Source organism: Parus major, chromosome 4, assembly GCF_001522545.3.
Source record: "Parus major isolate Abel chromosome 4, Parus_major1.1, whole genome shotgun sequence".
In the NCBI taxonomy this organism is placed as follows: domain Eukaryota; kingdom Metazoa; phylum Chordata; class Aves; order Passeriformes; family Paridae; genus Parus; species Parus major.
Window position 1 is genome coordinate 20,601,619 of NC_031771.1, and position 21,287 is coordinate 20,622,905.

The window sequence follows — 21,287 nt, forward strand, 5'->3', positions numbered from 1 at the left end:
TCAGTTTAGGGTTGTTAATGGGACTTTTCATCAAATTGTAGCCCACTCAAATGCCTCCTGTCAAAATAATATTGGAGTGGGATAGTGCTGGAATATTCTTTGTCCAAAATACACTCAAAACTGTCTTAACATGTTTTCTCAGTTAGTACTTAGCTATGTATTCCAAGAACTGCTTGTTCCTTATATTTAATGGTGAGATGAGATTTTGCTCTCTCCCATATTATGATTCTTCTGGAGCAAAAAGGGTGGGCAGGCAGGGTACACAAATTCACCACTGCTGAGCCAAATTTCACTATTCAGAAGAATGTAAAAATCAGAAAGTTTGTTAAAGACTGGCAGCTAAGAGCTTTCCAAAAGGAGTCATAATTTCTTCCAGCACACTATGGGCTGAAAATGTGCTGGCTGACCTGTAGGACAACTGATGACAGGTATATAAAATAAAACTCAAGAAAGATATAAGAAACTGTGTAAATTCCTAAGCTGTAGTCCTGGATGGAAGACGTGAAAATAGACTGGTGTTAAAGGGATCATGAAGTTATTGCAAAAGCTGGCAGATTGAACACAAAAAAATTACCTGGACTAGCTAGCATTCTTTAAGGGCTCTGAGGAAATTTTAAAGTAAAATATCTGGATTTCTAACAATGCAATATTTCATTTTTGAGTACTAGGAGGTGTGGCCAAACCAGGAGTTGATGTCAAAACCCAGTTTCTCAGGCAAACGTGTGACCTAGAAGCAGGTTAAGATGTTATCACTGCAGGACAAACTAATAGAAGTGTTAATAAAATAAGTCTTCTGCAATGTGAAATCTGACTTTGAGTTTCATGTAGGTTTTATTAAAGAGTCAATGAACCTAGTTAAGTTAATAACTGACTAGGTATGGATGAATAACTGACCAAAACCACGAGGCAGGTAATTGGGAAAAATCTTCTTTTGCTAGTGATATGAAGAGTTTGGGGTAGTAAGGAAAAAGGCTAATGGGGGGTGGGGAATGAGAGGTTTAGTGATTATGCAGTAAAATATCAGATGATATTCATTACAGGTAAAACCAAAGTGGTGTAAGTGAAAGAAATCAGTCCTATGGTGTCATCCAAAATGAGAGGATTTGAGCAGGCTATTAGTGCTGAGGAATAAGACCATGCAGTTCCATGATAACATCAACTTGTTGCTAGGCAGCAGATCAAAAAGCTAATGAAACACTAGGAATTATTAGCAAAGGAATTGAGAACAGAACAGGACATAATTGTAGCAATGCATGAATTACATGGCTCACCCCAAAGTTGAGTGTCTCATGCAGCTCTTCTCCTGTTATCTCAAAATAGTTACAGTAAAGGTGGAAAAGGTTGAGGAGAGAGCAATGTGTATGGTGGAGTTGATTCTCTGTAGGCCCAAAGAGTCTGGAGCTCTTCAAGAAAGAAATTATGGGAATGAATAAATGACTGGAATTGCATAGAGAGCAGGCAGTGATGGAGAATAAGATGAATTAGGGACCCTGAGTTAAACCCTAGCAGAAGCCGGGCTCAAAGCAAACTAGGGAGGAGATTCCTTCATGTGCTGGGTAGGAAAGACCCTCAGGGTGCAAAACCTATTGTTGATGGCGCCTGAGGCAAGCTGGATGCATGCTTGGAGAAGAGATACACTGCATGTTAATTTATAGACCATTATGCACAGCAAGCCACAAGTAATCAGAAAGTAGAGCATGAATGCAGAGAGAAGTATTTTTTATGCTTGAACTGTTTTTCTTTATTGTTGCCTGTTTGATTGTTGTTGTATGTAACTTGTGGTCAGTCATAGAGCTTAAATACAGGAAGATACTGAAATGATAAACTGAATGTCCCAGTTCTCCAATGTAAAAAAGGTTTTGGATAGAAATTAATATAATGTTATTTCAGATAAACCCTAAAAACTTTTCATATTTAAATTCTCTGATTTGTCATTACAGGGGTAATCAAATTTTTCCAAGTGTCTGGTAGTTCTGTGAATTTTCAGAAATTATTTTTAATATCAAAATATAGCATCATAAACCTGTAAAAATGCCCCACTAGAAAATATTCTATCTAAGCAAAAGCATGTCTTGGATGTAGAATTTTCTGCCCTTTGCAAGAAAGTTTATTTCTCAATAGAACTGAAGCGCTTTAAAATCCCTCTGTCAGGATAAAAATGAGATTTCTCAGTTACAGCAAAGGCTCCTTTATTGATATACATATAGGCACTGTAAAACTGTTAATTGAAAAAATAATTATTTGGATGTTAGTTCAATACTAGGGGTTGATAACTGTGATTCCACAGCACAAATATTCAAAAGACATTTATAGGAGGTGTTCTATAAAAGCAGAACTTCTGTTTCTTAAGACTTTGTTTCCATTATACAGATAGCCATTTGGAAGAATTTCCTACTCTGCTTCACTGTGCAGCCAGATTTGGTTTGAAGAAGCTTGCAACATGTCTACTCTGCTGCCCTGAGGCCACACAGGCTTGCAAAATAACCAATAAATATGGAGATGATCCAGAAAGTATTGCAAAGAAGCATGGGCACAAGGAATTAAGAAAATTAATCAAAGAATTGTCAGTAAGTCCATGTGCTTTCCTTATGTCATCTACAACTAGGGAGCTAAGATGTACTGCTGGGATCCCATAGTGTCACTTCTTGTAGTGACTAATATGCCGCAGTCCTTGTGTCTGAAAATACTTTTGTATTCCTGTCTCAGAAAGAGGGGTCAAAATGGGGTACAGCCACTTTCTTTGTGCACTGCTGGTGAAGATCAGAGCTTTTGCACTGCTCAAATTTTAGGCATGTAATGGAAAGGAGAACAGTGAACCAGAAGTACCTAATGTGGCCTTGTTAGATTGGTGCTTTCAGCACCCAAACAATGGTTATACCATAGGTAGTCTAGACCAACTGTCTAGAGTATGAAATAAAGACTTCTTTAAAGGTCACTTTAAAAGGGACTATGAACTCTCTCAGCACTGCTGTTCTTCACCATTCAAATAAGAGTTGTTTTCATGCCTTGGTTGTTCAAGCCACTCTGAAGGAAGGGTAAATTTTATCACCTTTAGATTGAGTAAATATTTCTTCAGCTAGCTATGCAGGAGGGGTTTGGTGCAATAGTTTCCTTTCCATTACATGAAATGTAATAGTAAAATAAGGGTGTCTGCATAGTTCTACCATGAAAATTATTGCAAATAAAACATAACAGAATTCTAGTAAAAAAGCAATATACTACAGTGACATTTGAGAGCTTTAACCTATTTCAACTCTTTTAGTGCTTACAAAAATACATGTACAGTAATACATACAGTTATGATAATTCTACAATTTTTGATACTGCAATTGAGATGAAATTTAACTCAAGAAAATATGTTCATTTTTACCCTCCAGCATGAAGCTGTCCGTAAAACTATGCTGTCTTCCTGGATCACCATGTTAGTAATTGCACATTTAAGAATTTTTAACTTCTGTAGCTGCCCCACAGTCATCCTTGCACTGGTCAGAAATCTCCTGCCAGTTGCAGTCTGATGTGTAAGGTCAGGCTTTTCAGTTCTTTTTTTTACCAGTTTGGCTTGAAGAGAATGAAACTGTATTCCCTAACCTCCCTCATCTATGTATCTGGCTAGGTGTTGTCTTTGTATGGTCAGATATTCCCAGTAAAGTTGTATGTGAAGGATTGGTAAGAACAGGCAAAATATGAATAAGGTGATACTTAACTCTTGGTGAAGTACCTTGATTTGTTTTCTAAGATGGTCATATGAGCTGAAGGGTTGAAACATGGATGAAAAACCAATTTGGAAACATGGTTTCCATTGATAATTTTTTATGTTTAATAATAATGATTAATTCCGTAAGACATTTATTTTTTACACTAGCATTGTAGACACTCAATTCCTGTTGTGTCTTTGGCACGTACTCCACGTGGAACTGGAAGCTTCAGAAAATGGGTAATCTTGTTTTTTTCTGGTTTGGGGCTTCCTCAAGGGAAGACAAGCATTAATGGTACAGGCAGACTAAGCTGACACACAGAGAGGACATTGCAATTCTACAGTCTTTTCACACTTTAATAGATTTTGTCAGTGATGGGAGGCAGTGCTTGTGAGGGTGATTTATTTCACTCTAAATAGTATGTGCTTATCTCTGGTTGGTTTTTATTCATTAATAACATTGATTGCCCTAATAAAGTCTAAGTATAAATTTGTCAGTCTAAAACATGTATTTAAAATGGCAACTGAGCTCTACAATGTAATTTTTGATTAAAAATTATCTCATAGTACACACCTGCTATTGTTATTGCATGTAAACAATTAACAATAATTGTTCTCTGCTTTCCCAAGCATGAATACTTGTACCAGTATTGAAGTGAAAACTACTCATGGACACTGTAAATGTGTGTAGTTTGGATAGGACATGCAGTTGTACTGCCTGTTTTCAGGTGATTCAAATGGTGTGGCTTACTAATGCAACACAAGTAAAAATGTAGCTTGCCTCAAGTCTGCCAAATGTGTAATATGATCTTATAGAAATGTTAGCTTCAACCACTGCAAGAAAAATGACTTATTTGTGTCCCCTGTAATAGTGCACTTAAGCACAAAAACACTTACTGTACCTCTGTAATTGATGGGAATGTGGAAAAGAAATATTTGCATGGCTCTGAGCCAAGAAGAGTTTAGTTTAACCATGTTCCTGGAACTTCCCATTACAGCTGTAGTGTTGACATTACTTATTATTACAAAAGAAGTACTTTTGCATTTGGCATACCTCTCACTGTTTTAAAAGTGTTTATTGTATTTGGTTGTTCCTTTAAGGAATGGCCCCAAAATACACATAGTAAATCATTGCTTCTGTCTTAAAGAGCAGTAGGGTTCCAGAAAAATGTATGCATTAAAACATACATTTGATTTTGCCAAAATCCTGCAAAATGTATTTCACTTGCTGCAGAAAAACCAAAATAAACACAAAAGTGTCATTTTGAGCTGGAGAATTCTTAGGGGAGTAAGAATTCCCTGAGATGATTAGAGAGAGAGAGCATCAAAAGATGAAGTGGGAACAACTCAGCTACTATTTCTACCTTTGAGCCCTGTGGGCTGTGCAGGGCTGCACAGCTCTTTTTGGTCTCTGCTGAGCAGATCAGAGCTCAGGGCTTTTAGTTGCTGCTGCTTTGTTGGTAAGGCCCTCCAGCTTCCCTGTCCAGCAGGCTTAATGGAAAGGTGCTCAGGGCTCTGTTGGCAAAGGTGAGCCATGGGAGTTGGCTGGCAGAGTCATCTGAATGGCACAAGTACCCTGTCTCTGTTTAAAGGGAAAACTTCTTTCCCTTTAAAACTGACAGTGTCGATGTGGGGAGTGTTACAGCCACAGAAGACAGATCTGGAGTGCCTGGTTGCTGTGGTGGGAGCTGATCTCCTGATGTGTCAAAGCAAAGCACAAGGGAAGGATCCCACATAACGAGGCATGCTCCTCAGCTGTATGAACACAGGCAGAAGAGATTTTTCTGCTCTTAGTACTAATGTTAAGTGCAGAGCAGAGTTGTCAAATGCTAAAACCTCACACCCATTAGGATCCTGTATATATCTGTGCTTCCACCATGGTAGTGTCTGCCTTGTCTGTCAGAATTCCTGCATTTCAAGCCCTCCTTGAAAATGTCTGCTCTGGTGAGGGAACACTACAGTACTTGAATGACTTGTATTAAAGTGGTGAAACTGTGTCTAAAAGAGTCTTCAGTGGGGATTATAATGAAACTCGTTTCAAATGTGCAGCAGTTTTTTAAGCAAGTTGTATTTTTTTTGTGTTTTAGCACAAAGCCAACTCAATGGGCATTCATTTCTAATTTCTGCATGTTTCATTATAGTTTAGATAAAGTAATCCTTCTTCTGTAGCATAAAAGAGGGACATCACTTAACATTCTGCAATAATATCCTGAATTGTTAGTCTTTTGATTTTTATTCCTCTATACCTTCAAATATTTGAATGTTTTCCACAATTGCTTATAGGCCAAATTGCATCTATTTCAAACTAGTAAGAGACATTCAGTAGGAATACAGGCAGCAGTCCTTGTGTTTAAGCCTTTGAGGCTCAGTTGATCCAGCTGATGGCTCAAATGCCAGTAGGAAATGCTTTCCATTAGCCACAGGTCAAACATATCTGCAGTCAGGTGTTCCAGTACTGAGAGGTAGGACCTTGCTAAGTGGCAGTAGTTTTCTGGGATATCAGGGCTCTATTTCAGATGTTTGTCCTCTGCATATGCTCTCTGAAAGCTGCTTTGACACAAGCTTGTTCTTCCTGCCACCAGCTGAGGCTTCCTAAGTCTATGTAATAATTCTACCTCCAGATTATAAAGAAATAACTGAAAATGTTCTTATCCAGCACACAAAGGAAGATTTTACAAATAACACTTAGAAATCTCTCATCTAGGTGAGTAAGGAGGGGAGAAATTCGATTTTTGACCTGACCATTTAAAATTGGAGGTCACACTGGTAGCCTGTTTAGCCATTTGTGCTTTGGCATAGGTGTAATTCTTTGTTCCAGCACTTTGGGTTTCTATTTTCTCCTTTCTTTTAATAAGAGCTGTGTAGCTGAATGTGTCATAGCCAGGAAGATTACTGTGTACCACTGTGGTATACATCACAGGTTCTAAAAAAACCACAATTCAGGAAGTGTTTTATTGGTTGGTTAATGCAAATACTTTCTGATTGCTGGCTTCAGCTTATAAAGCAGACTCCTAGGCGTGGCATAGATGTTATTTAAATATAAAAATTGAAATATCGTTTCATGTTGTCACCACACATTTGAGACAGCACAAATTAATTTTTATTTTTAAAATACCTTCTGACATTTCAGAATTGGTTACCAGAATTCTAAGGCAGAAAAGGTTAATTGACCTTTTTTTAACCTGCCCTGTCGCCAGGTCTGTAACAATCTGCAGCAAAACAGGTGGCTTATAGAATAATCTTCTTCCTCTGTCACTAGCAAAGCTCTGTCTGGATTTTTTGTTTAAATTAATTTTCTGTCTGCCTGCTTGAGGCACCCCTTAGGCAGCTATTGAAAATATAATAGGTATTTAATTATGTACATACTACTGGAAATTCCTTTAGAATGGTGTAGTTTGACATTGCCCTGCATGGCTGTTCAGAAGAAGCTTGTTTTCTTTCCAGAAGGGAGAGTTACAGCAGCTCTAACACTTCTGAGGTGCATCCTGTAAAGTCTAGATCCTCAGTTACTGAGCTCACTGCTGTTAGAAATTCCCTCAGTAGCAGAGAGAGAAACACACTCTTACAGCTGGTCGTAATTTTCACTCAGAGCCTGTTTTATGGATGATATATGTTTTAGATAGCAAGGGAGGGAGGAAAGAAATTTTTCTTCCTGAAATGCCAAACTGTATTTCTATAAATCATAGCAAACTTAAAGGAAGGGCAGAAATGTAGGTTGAGAAGTAATTCATCATTGTATACCTCTCCCCTTTCATCTCTTACTTTGAAGTGCACGTTGAACCAGAATGCAGAATCTCTTGAAGCATCTTCAGCTTGATGAAATAGAAAATAGTTTACAAAACCAGGGTATTGTGGATATGGAGGGTAGTTTTTGTCTCAGTTGCTTTATATGAAAAGAATCTTACTTGGCTTTGTAGCTACTATTGCCACATGTCAGGAAATCTTTAGACTGCAGGAATCCCTTCAACAAGGATTCTTATAACTTGCTAGGGAGTTCTTGAAGCTCATCTGGGATCAGTGCTTTCTGAACCCCAGAAGTATCATTCTTCCATTTGTTTTTAGCTATGTGTCTCTGTAAAAAGCTATATAATGTGTCAGAACTCCTCAGCAAGAAACAGATTTTTATATCTGTTTGCAATATCTCCCTGGGCTATTAATTCTCTGCTGGGGAAGGACCATGTGTAGAAAGATGACAAATCTTAAATGAATCTGATTGCTGACAATATTTCTTTTATTACTTGAAATGCTATTGCAGTATTGAACTGGCCCATAACTCATTGCATTCAAATATCTGGTAGACTATGTGACAGAGGATTAATCTGGTTTCTTAAATTCCTTCTAATCCACCAGTGAGTCCTTGGTGAAGTCTGCTGGGATTTAATTCTTGACACAATATTTAAGTGCCCAGAAGTGTCAATTACATGCATTTTTGGTACACTGGAAGTTACCTAGCTGAAATGAATAAGTGACTGACTGTATTCTTTGTTACTCTTTAGTGAGTGGATATTCACAAATCAAATTCTTCAAGAGAGGCTTCCTATGATCAGGTCTTGGTGTTTTATGTTTAATATTTGGGGATTTATTTTACTAGGTGACAAGATTTCCCACTTTTCTTTTTCATGTGTTCTCAGAGGGATGTGCTCCCTGTAATAAAAACTTGCTGGCATATACTGCCTTTTGAGGTCAGGCAATTTATGCTTTATTGGAGAGATAAGGTACAGACTGAGCACAGAAAATTTTGGCTTTGAGGAGGAAAGGCTAGATTTTTCATTTTGAAAACCCAGCTGTTACACTACTACACACATTTTTTAAGTTTCTGTATTGACTTTTATTCAGGCTAGAACCTCACACCTTAACTCTGATTACATCACCTGTCAATAACTATACAATTGAGTGCAGCCTTCTTGCAAAAAGAATGATAAGTGGAACTGCAGATTTGGAAACTTTACTTTTGTACAAGAGGCCTATTGCATTTTCTGTGTAATTTAGAATGAATGAGAATGTTTCTTCCAAAGAATTGATGGGTATTTTATCTCATTTTTTGATATTCTGCAACTATAGTGGTGACACAGTGGAAGTCAGTTTTTTGCAATTCACTACTTGTAAAAGCTTTTACAATTTTTAATGGAAACCTTAATACTAATGGAATTTCAAGCAAAATGCTTGTGAATTAGAAGGAAGGAAAATGCAAAAAGGAAAAAGGTTTACATGATGATACCTCAGTTCTTAAATGTATTTAGGAGTGTAAAAGCTAAAATAGAGATTTTTCTGATTGTTTGTTGGTGTGACATCAGGAAATATACATGGCTAAGGGACCACTTGGGAAGGTGGGATGGGGAGTGTCCCATTTCTCAGAAGAACTCTGTAGGCTGAAAAGAACCATTCTTATAATTTACCTGCATTATTAAGCTCTGAATTTGTTTGAACATTTAAAGAAACATTTGGCTAAGCTGTTTATGTTAATGAAAAATGCATATGCAATAATTTATAGGAGAGAGGAAATTAGTGACCACATTAAGCTGTTGTAGAAATCAATGGCACGCCTACATCAAATCTGGCCTCTCTGTCTACAAATACATGTGGATATGAATAAGTTGAAGTAGATAAAGACTCTGCACCAGCTTGAATGTGTTAGAAAATGAGCTGCTTCTGCCTAGCCTCTGTCATGGCAAGTGACCAAATTGGACATGAAATACCAAGTATATGTTGAATAATGTTGAGTATAAGGTGTCATTTTTCTATTCAGCTTGTTTAGAAACTGCTGAAGCTAGAAGCATAGGAAGCTTGTAAAAGGCTAGAGATTTTTGTGGATGTTGAGAACTTCTAGTCACTATGTAGTGTGTTTTCCTTGTGAGGGCATAAATCTTTTACCCAAATTACAAACCAGTTCCATGAAGTAAAGCAAGAAATATTCCCAAGGAGAGAATACCCCACAGTTTCCCATTTTAACAAATGTTCCTTTCACCTTTCAGTCAACTTTCCTATACTGATGTTATCACTAAGTGTATTATTAAGTGTAGAGTTCTTCTTCCTTGAATACAGACATCTCAGAAGCCCTTTCAATGCAAAGAAAAAAGTGAAGTTTTATAAAATTATCTGCTAGCCAGTTTACTGCAGAAGGAAGGATTACTGGGGCATTTCAATGGAAAGTCTAAAAGCAAGTTTTAGATCTTGCCTCTGTCAGTTGAATTTGAAGGTATGTGCATGGCTGTCAAGAAGCCGGTTTACCTTCACGTAGCACGTGCTGCCAGCCTGATTACCTGGAACATGTCCTTTGGTTGCCTCCCAGTGATCTGTGAGGAATCAAACATTGTCATATCTTACAAGTTATTGAGCACAACAAAAGATAGTGCATCAGCAGTGCTTTTCTCCAGCCCCTCAGAAGGTAAAAAAACCAGAATTAAAAAAAAATACAAATAAAAAAAAGACCACCACAGAGAAAAAAAAAAACAGTAATAAAGCTCTTTCAACTTCATGGGGGAAAATGAAGGAAGAGTAGGAGAGGTAAGGAGCTGATAAAACTATTGTTGTAATTATAATCTGTGAGCCAAAACTACTTCTATTTTGAGTGATATTGTGAGGTCTGAGAGAAGTGTTTTGGTCTAAGAGCCCTAAGAAAAACCAGGTGGAGAAGCAAGAATTAATAAGTTAGGTAAGAGGTTTGCTGAGTCCTTAGAAGTCTGAAGTTTCAGTGCTCTGCACAGATCTAATAGTGCATTACCAGGCTTTGCTACAGCTCTAATTTATTGCTTAATTAGAAGAATTGTCTTTGGGCACTACATCAATAGGATGACCATTAGGGAAAGGCATTTCTCAAACTACCAAGCCCATTATGTGGAAACTACTTAAGAAAATCCATTTCTGCCCTGCATAGTGTTAGTTCCATGTAACACAGCCCTCCAAAGACTCAATTTTTAACTCTGTCTGAGGACCCTGAACAGAAGGTACACTCTTTATTTTGCTTTCAATTCTTCCTGTCCTCATATGTTTTACAATGATTTAGTATTTCATTGCCAGAACTATAGGGTGTCTAGTAATAATTATTTTCTTTTCTTCATTTGATGAGAACTTAAAAATATTTTCTGAGTTCTCACACCTACCAAACTCAAGAGAGCATGCAGAAGTTGACATAATGATGTCTGCTTTTATGGGGAGAAAGCCAACATAACTGCTATAATAGATTGTTTTATAATATGTGTTAAATAACCATCACAATCACTGTGGTTGAAATTTATGCTGCGTATGTAGCAGACATGGGCAGACCTCCTCAACCCCACAAGCCATATGCCACAATCTTCATCCTCACACATCAGAGATTTGGGAGCTGTTCTTGGGCAGTTGTTAAAGGCTCCCCACAGTTCTCACTGTGAATGTGAGGCACATAACTGGATCTTGGCACTCTCTGATGCTGCCAACCTTCAGAGCCATGTTGGCACGATTTTACTTGCTCCTAAAATTTCAGATTATTTTGCTGTTCCTGTTTAGCCTTGGGACATGACCTGGGAGCCATCCTTGAAATATTAGAGAACTGCTTAGGACCTGGAGTTGGCCACCTGGGGCCTTCTGAATTCCTTCCAACTGAGTTCATCTGCTGTTAATAAATACAATTTTCTAAGAATCTCCAGAATAAAAGTAGGCAGAGATGGCTCCTGCCATATGGAAGACACTAGCAAGTCCCCCTTGGGCTACTGAGGAAAACGGAAATGAGGATCTGTGCCACCATGGAAGTAACAGAGTAAGTTTGACTCCTAATTGGATCACTCAATCAAACCTTCAAAGATCCTTTTTAATTAGATGCATTTTTAAAAAATGCTGCCAGTTAATAGCCTTTACTGTCTTACATAAATGGGTCAAAGGATTGAACAAAAGTTTCCATGGAGACTTTATATTACTGCAAGGTGCCTTCCAAATTAATTATAGTCTTGTGTTGCAAGGAAAAGAGGTTTAAAGGTGACAAAATCTAGTACAGGTATATAGATCTGCAGTCAATTGTGGTCACTGTGTCTCAGGGACACCTGTCATCACTGACGACACAATCAATGAAGTTTTAACTGTAAAAGCTGGTGAATTTTATAGAATTCTTTCTTCTCTTCATAACAGTTAAACAAGAGAGACCCAGGTGCACGGCTGAGTTAATCATGCACATACAGAACAAGATAAAAACATTATTCTGGAAAATCCAGAACACATAATTTCAGAATTTTGAAAGCAGTCATGATCAGTGACAACTGTTCATATCATTTATTTAGTTTATTAATTAAAGACTAGGGCTTTTATTTTTAACTTCTCTTTCTTTTTCTTTTCTCTTTCTTTTTTTGCATATTAAATGCACCATCGTAATGCAGAAAGGAAGATTGTATTTCCTACCAGGTTTTTAGTAAATAAAACAACAAAGAAGCAAGTTTGCATATAGAGTACATTGGAACTGCATTGTGTTCATTACAGTTCAGTTAACATTGAAATGTTAATTGAATACTGCTTATTTGTTTAGATAGTAACTGTAGATTAATCCACAGATTTTTCTGATTGGAGGAAGCTTTGTGTTAGATTAGTACACAGATTGTTGTAATGGTCTTATCAATGTTATTGATTCTATTGGTACTGTACCAAGCTCATAACATGACAGTATAGAGGATAGAAATGTGGTTTAGAATGGCCCCTGAGTGAGCTGGAGAGTAAATATTTCCATGGTTATTGATGTCTTCAATTTTTGATCTCAGCATTGAGAGGAAATATATATGAACATTCCTATACCTAAATTGGCGTCAATAGTGTGATTTAACAAAGTTATTCTAGTCTTTGGCTCATAACATTTGCAATTCTGTTTTTAGAAAAACACTGTAATTCTAAAGATGTTCTTTGTGTTATCCTTTGAGTGCTGCTTTGGATATAATATCCACATATCAGTGTAGTTTATATGTAAAAGTATATGGTGATCTTTCCTAGAGCTCAGATACATGAAACTTTGTGCATTAAAATGTGATATTATGAATTGCAACTAGAATTATCTCACATTACAAAAATCTGCCTGTGTTTGTCGTCCTGTACATTAATGGTTAATTGATGAACTATAAACTTAATTTTTACGCCAGCTCCCATCTCTTTTAAGTATTGCATGCTCTCAGAGCATACTAATATTTTAAGATTAAAGTTAGAAGTTTATTTGGTAAATATACAAATTAGACAGATTAGACACTCTCTGTTCCTGAAACATTTAATGGTATGCAGAAATGACTGGAAATCTAAGTTCAGAAATCAAACAAAATTGTTGCCCCTGACCCATTAAAATCATATATTATGTTTGGGCACAGAAGAAAGATATAGACAAATTATTTGAATCATAAATTTAACATGTGTTATTCCACAATTTTGCTGTCTATAGCTACTGAGAGTAACGAATGTCAGAGAAGTGTCTCCTGTGTATTTTTAAGCCTCTGAGTCTGGATCTGTCTCTCTGTTACTCCTATCTCAGCCCATCTCTGACACAGAGCAGAACCATGAGGATGTAACATACCTGCCTCAATAAAAAGTCATATTCTCTATATCTGTTTCTCATTATAATCACCTTTTTTGATATGCTGTGGATTAGGAGTGAGATGCAGTTTCATTGTAGGTTTTTCCCATTAACATAAGGATAGTATTTATTTTAACATCATCCATAAGAACGTTATTCTACCGAAAAAAAACCAATACCAACAATACTCAAAATAATAATAGTGATATGCATCTTTTGAATAGCATTTGCAGGAATACAAAATTGTGTCTCTTTTGTGTTGGTGGATCCTCTTAACATTTTTCAGTCTGTACATGATGATTGGACATCATGGCTGAGTGAGGTTGGTTAATTTGAAATGGAAGGGACCTAAATATTGTCCAGGAAAAGTCTTTATGTTCTGGGAGAAGTCTTTAATAGATATAATTCTGGGTAATATGATATTTTGTTGAGAGCCCAATTATGTGAAAAAGCTAAATTTTTTCTCAGAGTGACTCTTGAAGAACGTTTTGTTTTTTATCAGTCCCCTTCTGTCTTTTTACAATTACTTGAACTTCGTGCATTGGAAGTTGGTAAAAAAAAATTGTTAATGTGTTGGGCATCTTTAAACCAGCCTCTATTTCAGCTTAGTTTTGCACTGTGCTTTGCAGTGTGGGAGACCTATTCAGTCTTTGAGACTACTCAGCAAATGGAGTATTAGACCTCTGAACTATCACAGGTTCAATATATGCCACTAAAACTTTGAAAAGGAGAAAATCTCCTTCAGAAAAGTTCTTCTAGCCATCTTCAGAAAAAACTTCTTTCCCTAACCCTTTTATATGACAAGGGCTGGAGTAAGTAAAAACAAACAAACAAAGGGAGGGAATGATTAGTTCAGAGTCCTAAGATTATTTGCAAAGTATATAGTACAGTGCTGAGCATAAGGCAAAATGCAGATGTGACACTAATCCATGGGCTGTGCCAGGACCCACGGGAGGAGCAATCATTGCAGAAATCCAATACTCACTGATTTCTATACAATCAACCAATTCTATTTCACAGAAGTTTTGTATATAAAATTTAGGTTAGTAATTGATCATTTTGTTTCTTTTATCTTTCCCACCAAGATTGCTGATACTTTATCTGTTAATGGGATAGTGATGGATTTGTGAGCATCTACTCAATTCCTTTATCATTTTGGCAAGTGACAGTGCTACAGTTTGCCTGTGAGCTTATGTTCTTTGGGCTGAGCAAGTAGATGATTCTGTCCAAGGAGACTTAGTAGATAAAGAATCAAACCCCCAGCTGAATACAAAGTTATCAAAGTAACTGAGTTATTTTTTTGTTAGACCTAGTTGCTATTTTCATTGTAAATTTTTAAAAATTATTTGAAATATCTATTCAGTTTATCAATTTATTTCCAACTGCTGCATTTTACTATGACTTTGTTCCATACTTCCAAGCCCTCAATAAATCTGTGGTGCTTTCACTGTCATTTCTTCTTTGTCACTCCTTGCCTCAGTCAAAATTATGTTAATTTTTCTCTTGATTGGAGTGTTACTAAGAATTAAAAGTATTATTACGAAAAGGACGAGCACCTTTGGGGCTGTTAGATTTTATTTTCTACACAGAAGTAATGGGATGGTGTTTTCTAGGACTTGAGAAAAATAAAGGGAGTAGAAGTCTGGAACTTTTGTTGTATGTATGCATAGATCTTTTGTGCATGTGAGTTTTTTGGTTATTGCTAACTAAATTATGTGTCCTAATAAAATGATGGTGTTTGTATAAGATGCTGTTGTATTGATTATGCATGACATGTAGATATGTTAACATGTAAAGCTATTTTATTTTACTGTTAATTTTCTCTGACTTAGTAGTGCTGAGTGGTGGAATTGGAACACGACAGAGCTGTTGTTCAACCTTGTATGTTCTTATTCCACACAGAGAAATGTTTTACACCTTTACATCAGAAGAGTCTCTTTTAACTTGAGATATGGGTCCCGACTTATCTCTCTCTTCCCCTTTGTAACCTCCACTTAATGCCCTCAGTGGGGTCCACAGTACATCTAAATGATAATACCCTTAGAAACTACCCCTGAAATAGCTTCTAGGTCTGGAAAAAAGACAGGAAATCTGCTCTTTTGAAATGATGAGTTACCCTGTCTGATACTGCGTATATTGTTTATTAGCACACAAAAAGAGGAATAGAAGAAATGGCTTGAGCATTGGCTGGAGCATAGCTTCGCCTGACATTTTCTGTGATCTGCTCCAAGAACTATATTTCTGCCTGTTTGCCACACTTTGAGGATTATCAAGGCAGCCAGAGATTTGATGTTCACATCACAGAGACCCTGATAGTTTTTTGAACACAGGGTATTTGACCTAGGCAGTTACCTAATTGGAGGGTAATGCAAGTTAGAGCATTATTTCTGAAGAGAAGGAATCTGTTTGTATGACACATAATGTGTCTGTCTGTCTATGGAAAGAAAAGCAGACAATGCTCTGGGAAAACAATGAAACTAGCCTAGAAAAGGGGAGAGAAAAAAAAAAAGGAGGGGTTCTGCAGTTAATAGTGATGGACAAAGAGGGATAAGAGCATTTTGTTCTGGTTTTGTATGCTAGTGTGGATGTTGTCAGAAATTTTGCAACTGAATGCAGTCTCCGTGCGAATCAATGTATTTTTCAAGAAAATTACTGGAAAGATTAATCAGCTTCATAGCAAAGGAGACATGACTGCTAAATTCAGAATTAAAATTCAAGTGTGTCTTTCTTGTGGGTTCATGGGAAAAGTAGCCTTTTTACAAGAAATTTTTGTTTCCTGTTGTAGATGTACTTTTTTGATCACACTGATCTTCTGAGTAAAATACCTTATTCTCTAAACAGCAAACAGCAACTGTTCTACATACAGATCTTGTGATTAAACTTCTGTATCTTCATATCCTCACTTAGCTAAATAAACATAATATCCTCAAGAAATTATCTCTGGCATGTTGTAGATGGAAGTGCAAAGTGTTCTTTTGTCTGTATGTGTATACCCTGTACATGTCCTTTAAAAAAACCTGAGCACTTACATGTCAACGTATAAAATTAATTCTATGCACTTTAGGCAAATATGCAGTATTAAAGGCTGGCAGACAGGAAGACATTGTTTAACAACCAGTATTTCTTAGATGTTTCCAAATCTTAGTCTTGCTGTAAATCTAGTAGTAGACTGGAGATGGACAGCTAGAAATGAATATAGCTAAAATTACTTATGTAAGCCTCTGTTTGAAGATCAAATATATTTAGAAAGGATACCAATGCAGGTGGGCTCAGATAAATGAAACGTTTCAGACTTCTAAGTGTAAAGGGCTGAGGAAGTAAAAACTGTTTTTGCAGAAGTAAAATTTATTTTGAAGCTTAAGAAGTCTAGATAGACTTTTGTGTTTGTTTTGGTGTGTTTTGCCTGGCGCAGTTTCTCTTTGTGCTTTTCCCTGCCACAAAGTCTGTGGACATGTAAGTGGTTTAAGGACCTACAGAATTCTCATTCTATGAATTTCACTGAGTATTACAGTGATGGTTTGAAAACATTTTTTAGATTAATTATGTTAAGTGTACAGTCACAAAATTCACAACTTTATTATGGGAACAGAGAAACTTCAGTGACAACTGAGCTGTGTTATCTGCTTACAATTAGATGATTCATTATATATTCTGTAATTTGCTATGTATTTATCTAAAGCAAAGAATAGCTAGATCTAGGTGATGACAAACAGTGGCAATCTATATAAAAATATCAGAAGGAAGCACTGCCGAACAAAATTAGTCCTGGAAGCTATATTTTGCATCTGGTGGAAACAGTGTGACAGGGCTCCTCCTTTGTTTTTGTACCGCTGTGACCAATAAAACATAGTAGAGAAAGGTTTGCACTTTTTTTGGCTTCTGAGTCATGTCCAGAGTTGATTTGCACATGTTACCTCGCCACTTGTTTTCATAAGAAACTGTAGGCTGTTTTTCTCAAAACTGGAGAAGAAGTGGCTGGTGTGTTGTCAAGTAAGCAGTGAGAAGGCAGGGGTTTTTGAGAGGTCAGATTGCATATGAGGAATTTGAGAAGAGGTTATCACTCTCCAATCTCCATTCTACAATTAGTTGTCTATGTGGGGAAAAGTAAGGCAAAGGAAAGGAGTTCCTTTCCCTGCCACTTTTTCTGCTTTGCCCCACCTCTCTTTCTCAGGATGGTTTTGAAGGATCCAGAGAGCAGCAGATTGTGCAAGTCTATTTCTGTGTTTGCAGTTCCCAAATCTTGCAGTATTATCAAGATGTTTTGATAGGGGCTTTCTAAATGGTGTTTACTGTAGCTGATGATTCAGTCACAGCTGTTTCAGTAACTGTTGCTGTATCATTTATACATTTCATACTAAACAGACAAATTAAGTTTGGCAGGGATTCTTGCAGTAGGAGCTGAAGATTTGTAACTGATGCAGGAGCCCCTCTCTGGTGATGCAGGATGAGAAAGGGGTTTTGACTTCAAGGAGCATTATGGTTTTAATTTCTGATATAGTGGACCTGCCACGTCTCCTACCAATGGAGCAATCGAGAGAGGAGTCTTCCTGTTCTTTTCCTGCTTCAGTGTGAGGGAGGAACGGTTTGCTATAGATCTGGGCCCAGCTGTCCAGACCAGGTTCTATTATGTTGTACTGTATGCTCAGAAGACCTTTCTTGTCTGGGATCACAGGAAAGGGCCAGCATTCAAAAATTGAGAGAAATTTAAGACTGCCTGTGGGTAGGCCAGCAGAACTTTTACCACCCTCTTTTGATACTGATAAATTGTAGAACTGAATTTGTGATTTTTTTATACTGCAGCAGTTTGGAAATTTAGACTACTATACATTTACTGAAGATTTCAGAGTAATATCATGGAATCTGTTAGTATTGTAACTGCTGGGGCTCATGCAGAAGATTCCTTCTGGCTCCATTTTTGCATGCTAATATGTGTATTTTTAATCCAGTCTAGAGACCAGTGCCTGTCTGAATTCGCTAATCTGATGTTTGCTAATCCATATTTGGGGGTTGGGATTCCCCAGTCTGTTCTGGGTTACTCATTTCACGAACAGAGATGAGTCATACTTTTCGTGTGAGATTATTAAGACTCTTGGCACTAGAAATGGAACTAAATCACACAGGAGGTTCTGCAGAATCTGATGAGAAGAAGAATACATACTAGCTGTCGCTGATTCAATTGCTTGGGGAAATAGCTACATCACTTAATGGTTCAGAATTGAGGAGGCTGAGAGAAAAAGAAGCTTGGCAGATGTGAATTTAAATTCAAATTATTGGGTTTTAGCCTAACAGTCAGAATTACTGGGTTTTAGTTCTGAACCCACAATAATTTTAATTAATATAGCACCATATTATGCCAAATCATTGGTAATATGCTCCAACATTAGTGATGGTGATAATGTATTATCCTTATGCTTTATTATTCATCAAATTAATCCCTTGGATATTTCCTTTAGTTTCATTTCCCTTACTCCTGGAGTTAGTCTGTCTTTAGCCTATTGTATGTAGGAGATCTGCCTACCATTAGAAAATTTTACCGATTTCTCAGTTATGAAGAATTAGTTTTAGCTTTTCCAGAAGGGCCTATGTACTAGTAGTGAACTTCCTCTTTATAAAGTAGTTTTTAAGGGAGCTGAAATGTTAGACATACAAACCTGCTACAGCTATATTTCTGAAAATAGAAAATCAGTATTTAGGTATAAAAAATTCTACTGTTCATGAAGTGTTTTGTGTTTTTTCCTTTTTTCCTTTCTGTGAAACTTTTCAGAAAATGCTGGAACACCAGAAATAGCTAGGACTTGATGCAAGCAGAGTAAGGCTTTCAGAGAGTGAACTATCCCGTTATGGAGTCACCAGCATTATTTGTTATGGAGATTTTAGTAGTGACTCTCATCTACACCCATATAAGAGATTACATCCAAGGCAAACAAGCTGGTAAGGAGTGTCTTCTCTATAAAGCCCTATTGCTTCTCTCTGCTGTATAACAATATCTAACAAAACGTTGTTCTCTAGATGCTTTAATAATTTCTAGTTGAACAACTTCACTCCCAGGTGTTGTATATTTATTCATTGGGGCTTTTTTTCCCAATTTATTTGTCATAAACTGTGAGCAAAACAATGCACGGCTTCAGTAAAGCCAATGCAAAGATGATGGTGAACTTGTAAGGAATAAGAGAGCTCTCAGAGAACATGAAGGTGTTCTAATTTTTAAGTTATTTGACATTTTTTTTTAAGTACTCTTACTGATTAGGACCTGGTTTCCTTATTTAAGATTCTCCATGTGCTTATACGTTCTTAAATTGCTGTATTAGATGTGATTTTGAAGATAGCTTCAGCTAAAAAATATCTGATGCTGTTAAAATACTGCTGAGGAAGAATATGATTTTACAGGATTTGATGGTGTTTTCTAAGCAGGTGTTTCCAGATTTTACAATACTGGTGATTTCAGTTCTAGCAGCACAGTCTGAACTGATCCAAATATGTTCAGATGGCTTATGTATGTGAGAAATGGTTTTCTCACAATGTCTAAAGCATGCTTGTTTGAGAGATGTGTATGACAGAAACTCAGTACTCATGGCTGAATTGCACTTTAGAGCATAGATTTAATTTGATTTGATAGATGGCAGAAGACATCTGTTGTTTTTTACCAACAAGGATTTGCCTTCCCCTACCCCTATTTTTTTTAAATAATAGGAAAGTAGGGGAAAATTAATATTAAAACTTTTTCAGAGCAGAAGGTATTGTCATTTTGCCTTTTAGCCTTAGTGCTGATTTCACAGAACTTTGTTCAAGCCACTTGTAATTATTTTAATTTTTATTTTGTTATCACTTACTGAAAAGAATTGTCTGCTTTTTGTGACTCAAGTATTGATTAATTTGATCCTAATTGTAGAACCAATGCCAGTAATACAGTTCTTTTCATTCCATCTGACAGGCTAAAAGGTTGCCATTTTCTGAATTCTTCTTTTTGTTGTTTTAGTAAAGAAGAGGAATTATCACATTTCTCCAATTTTTAGAAGAAAAAGGATTTTGCAGAATCTTTCAACACTAGCTGGAGTTATTTCTCATTTGGAGATGGGGAATTTGCTGACCTGAGTCAGAAGTTATCTGAATAGTGACGCAGTTTCCTCTAAACTCTGCAGAAGTCCCAGTTTGAAAAGAAAACTTCCATAATATATAACAGAGTATTGGGGTGCAGCCAAAATCTTATCCTCTTTATTCATGTCTCATCTCATTAAACTGGACCTGCTCATACAGATATATCTAGGGTTTTATCACAAATATTCTGTATACATGGCTGAGTGGGCCAGCTTGTGTCATGTTTGCTCTGTATTGGTTACAGTAGTGTCGGTAGCCATGCACAGAGCTAGAGAGATGGGTTGCACCCCACTTTACTCCCCTTTGCTACAAGAATGCCAAAAGATAAGACTAGAGAATCTGTTTCCTGCAAAAAGCCTGCTTTAATGACATTAGACTCAGGAGTATAGGGATGAGAAGTTGGATATTCTCCAGTGTTTGGAATCAGATACAATGTCGTTCAAAGCCACACAACCTTTAGGCTACAGCATGGTTCTCCTGAACTTTGGAGGAAACACTAAGGCAGAGGATTCCACATGGGTCCTCTGGCCATGGGATTGTGGGCTACTCAGTTTGGACAATGCATTGAGGATCTTGAGGAGTGTGCAGGCAATCTTCCAGTTTACAGACGATGCAATTTTCTGGGAAATAAATGCAATGTACCCCGATGTGGAGGAGGAGACCTCACCCAGTGGATATAAATCACAGACAATGTTCACATAAGGCAGTAACTTAATGGTTATGCTGTGGAGGGGTTTTTTTTTTGTAGGACTGTAAAACCTGAGTACATATTTGAAGTTCAGAACAGGCAGAGTTCATGATATAAGTACCCTCCATTGTTTATTCATCTTGTACTAATGCTGATGTGCTGACCTTTCAGCTCTGGAACTTGTATGGCCCCCAGGATTAAGGCAATCTACTTCCTCTATTTTCAATTGTGTCTTACAGGAATACCTGTGCTAGAACAGTACTTTCCATAAGGCCTGCAGGTAGAATGAGAGGATT

At 37.0% G+C, this 21,287-nt stretch overlaps 1 protein-coding gene across 7 annotated transcripts in view; it reads left to right on the forward strand.

The window, feature by feature from the left end:
• The window catches only part of BANK1 (B cell scaffold protein with ankyrin repeats 1), a 133,718-nt gene that overhangs the window by 54,663 nt on the left and 57,768 nt on the right, over positions 1-21,287 (forward strand). For all 7 annotated transcript variants that reach the window (XM_033513641.1, XM_033513640.1, XM_033513646.1 and 4 more), the window contains exon 8: positions 2,371-2,567. In XM_033513641.1, coding sequence (XP_033369532.1) covers positions 2,371-2,567 — 197 coding nt within the window. The remainder of the gene's footprint in view (positions 1-2,370; positions 2,568-21,287) is intronic.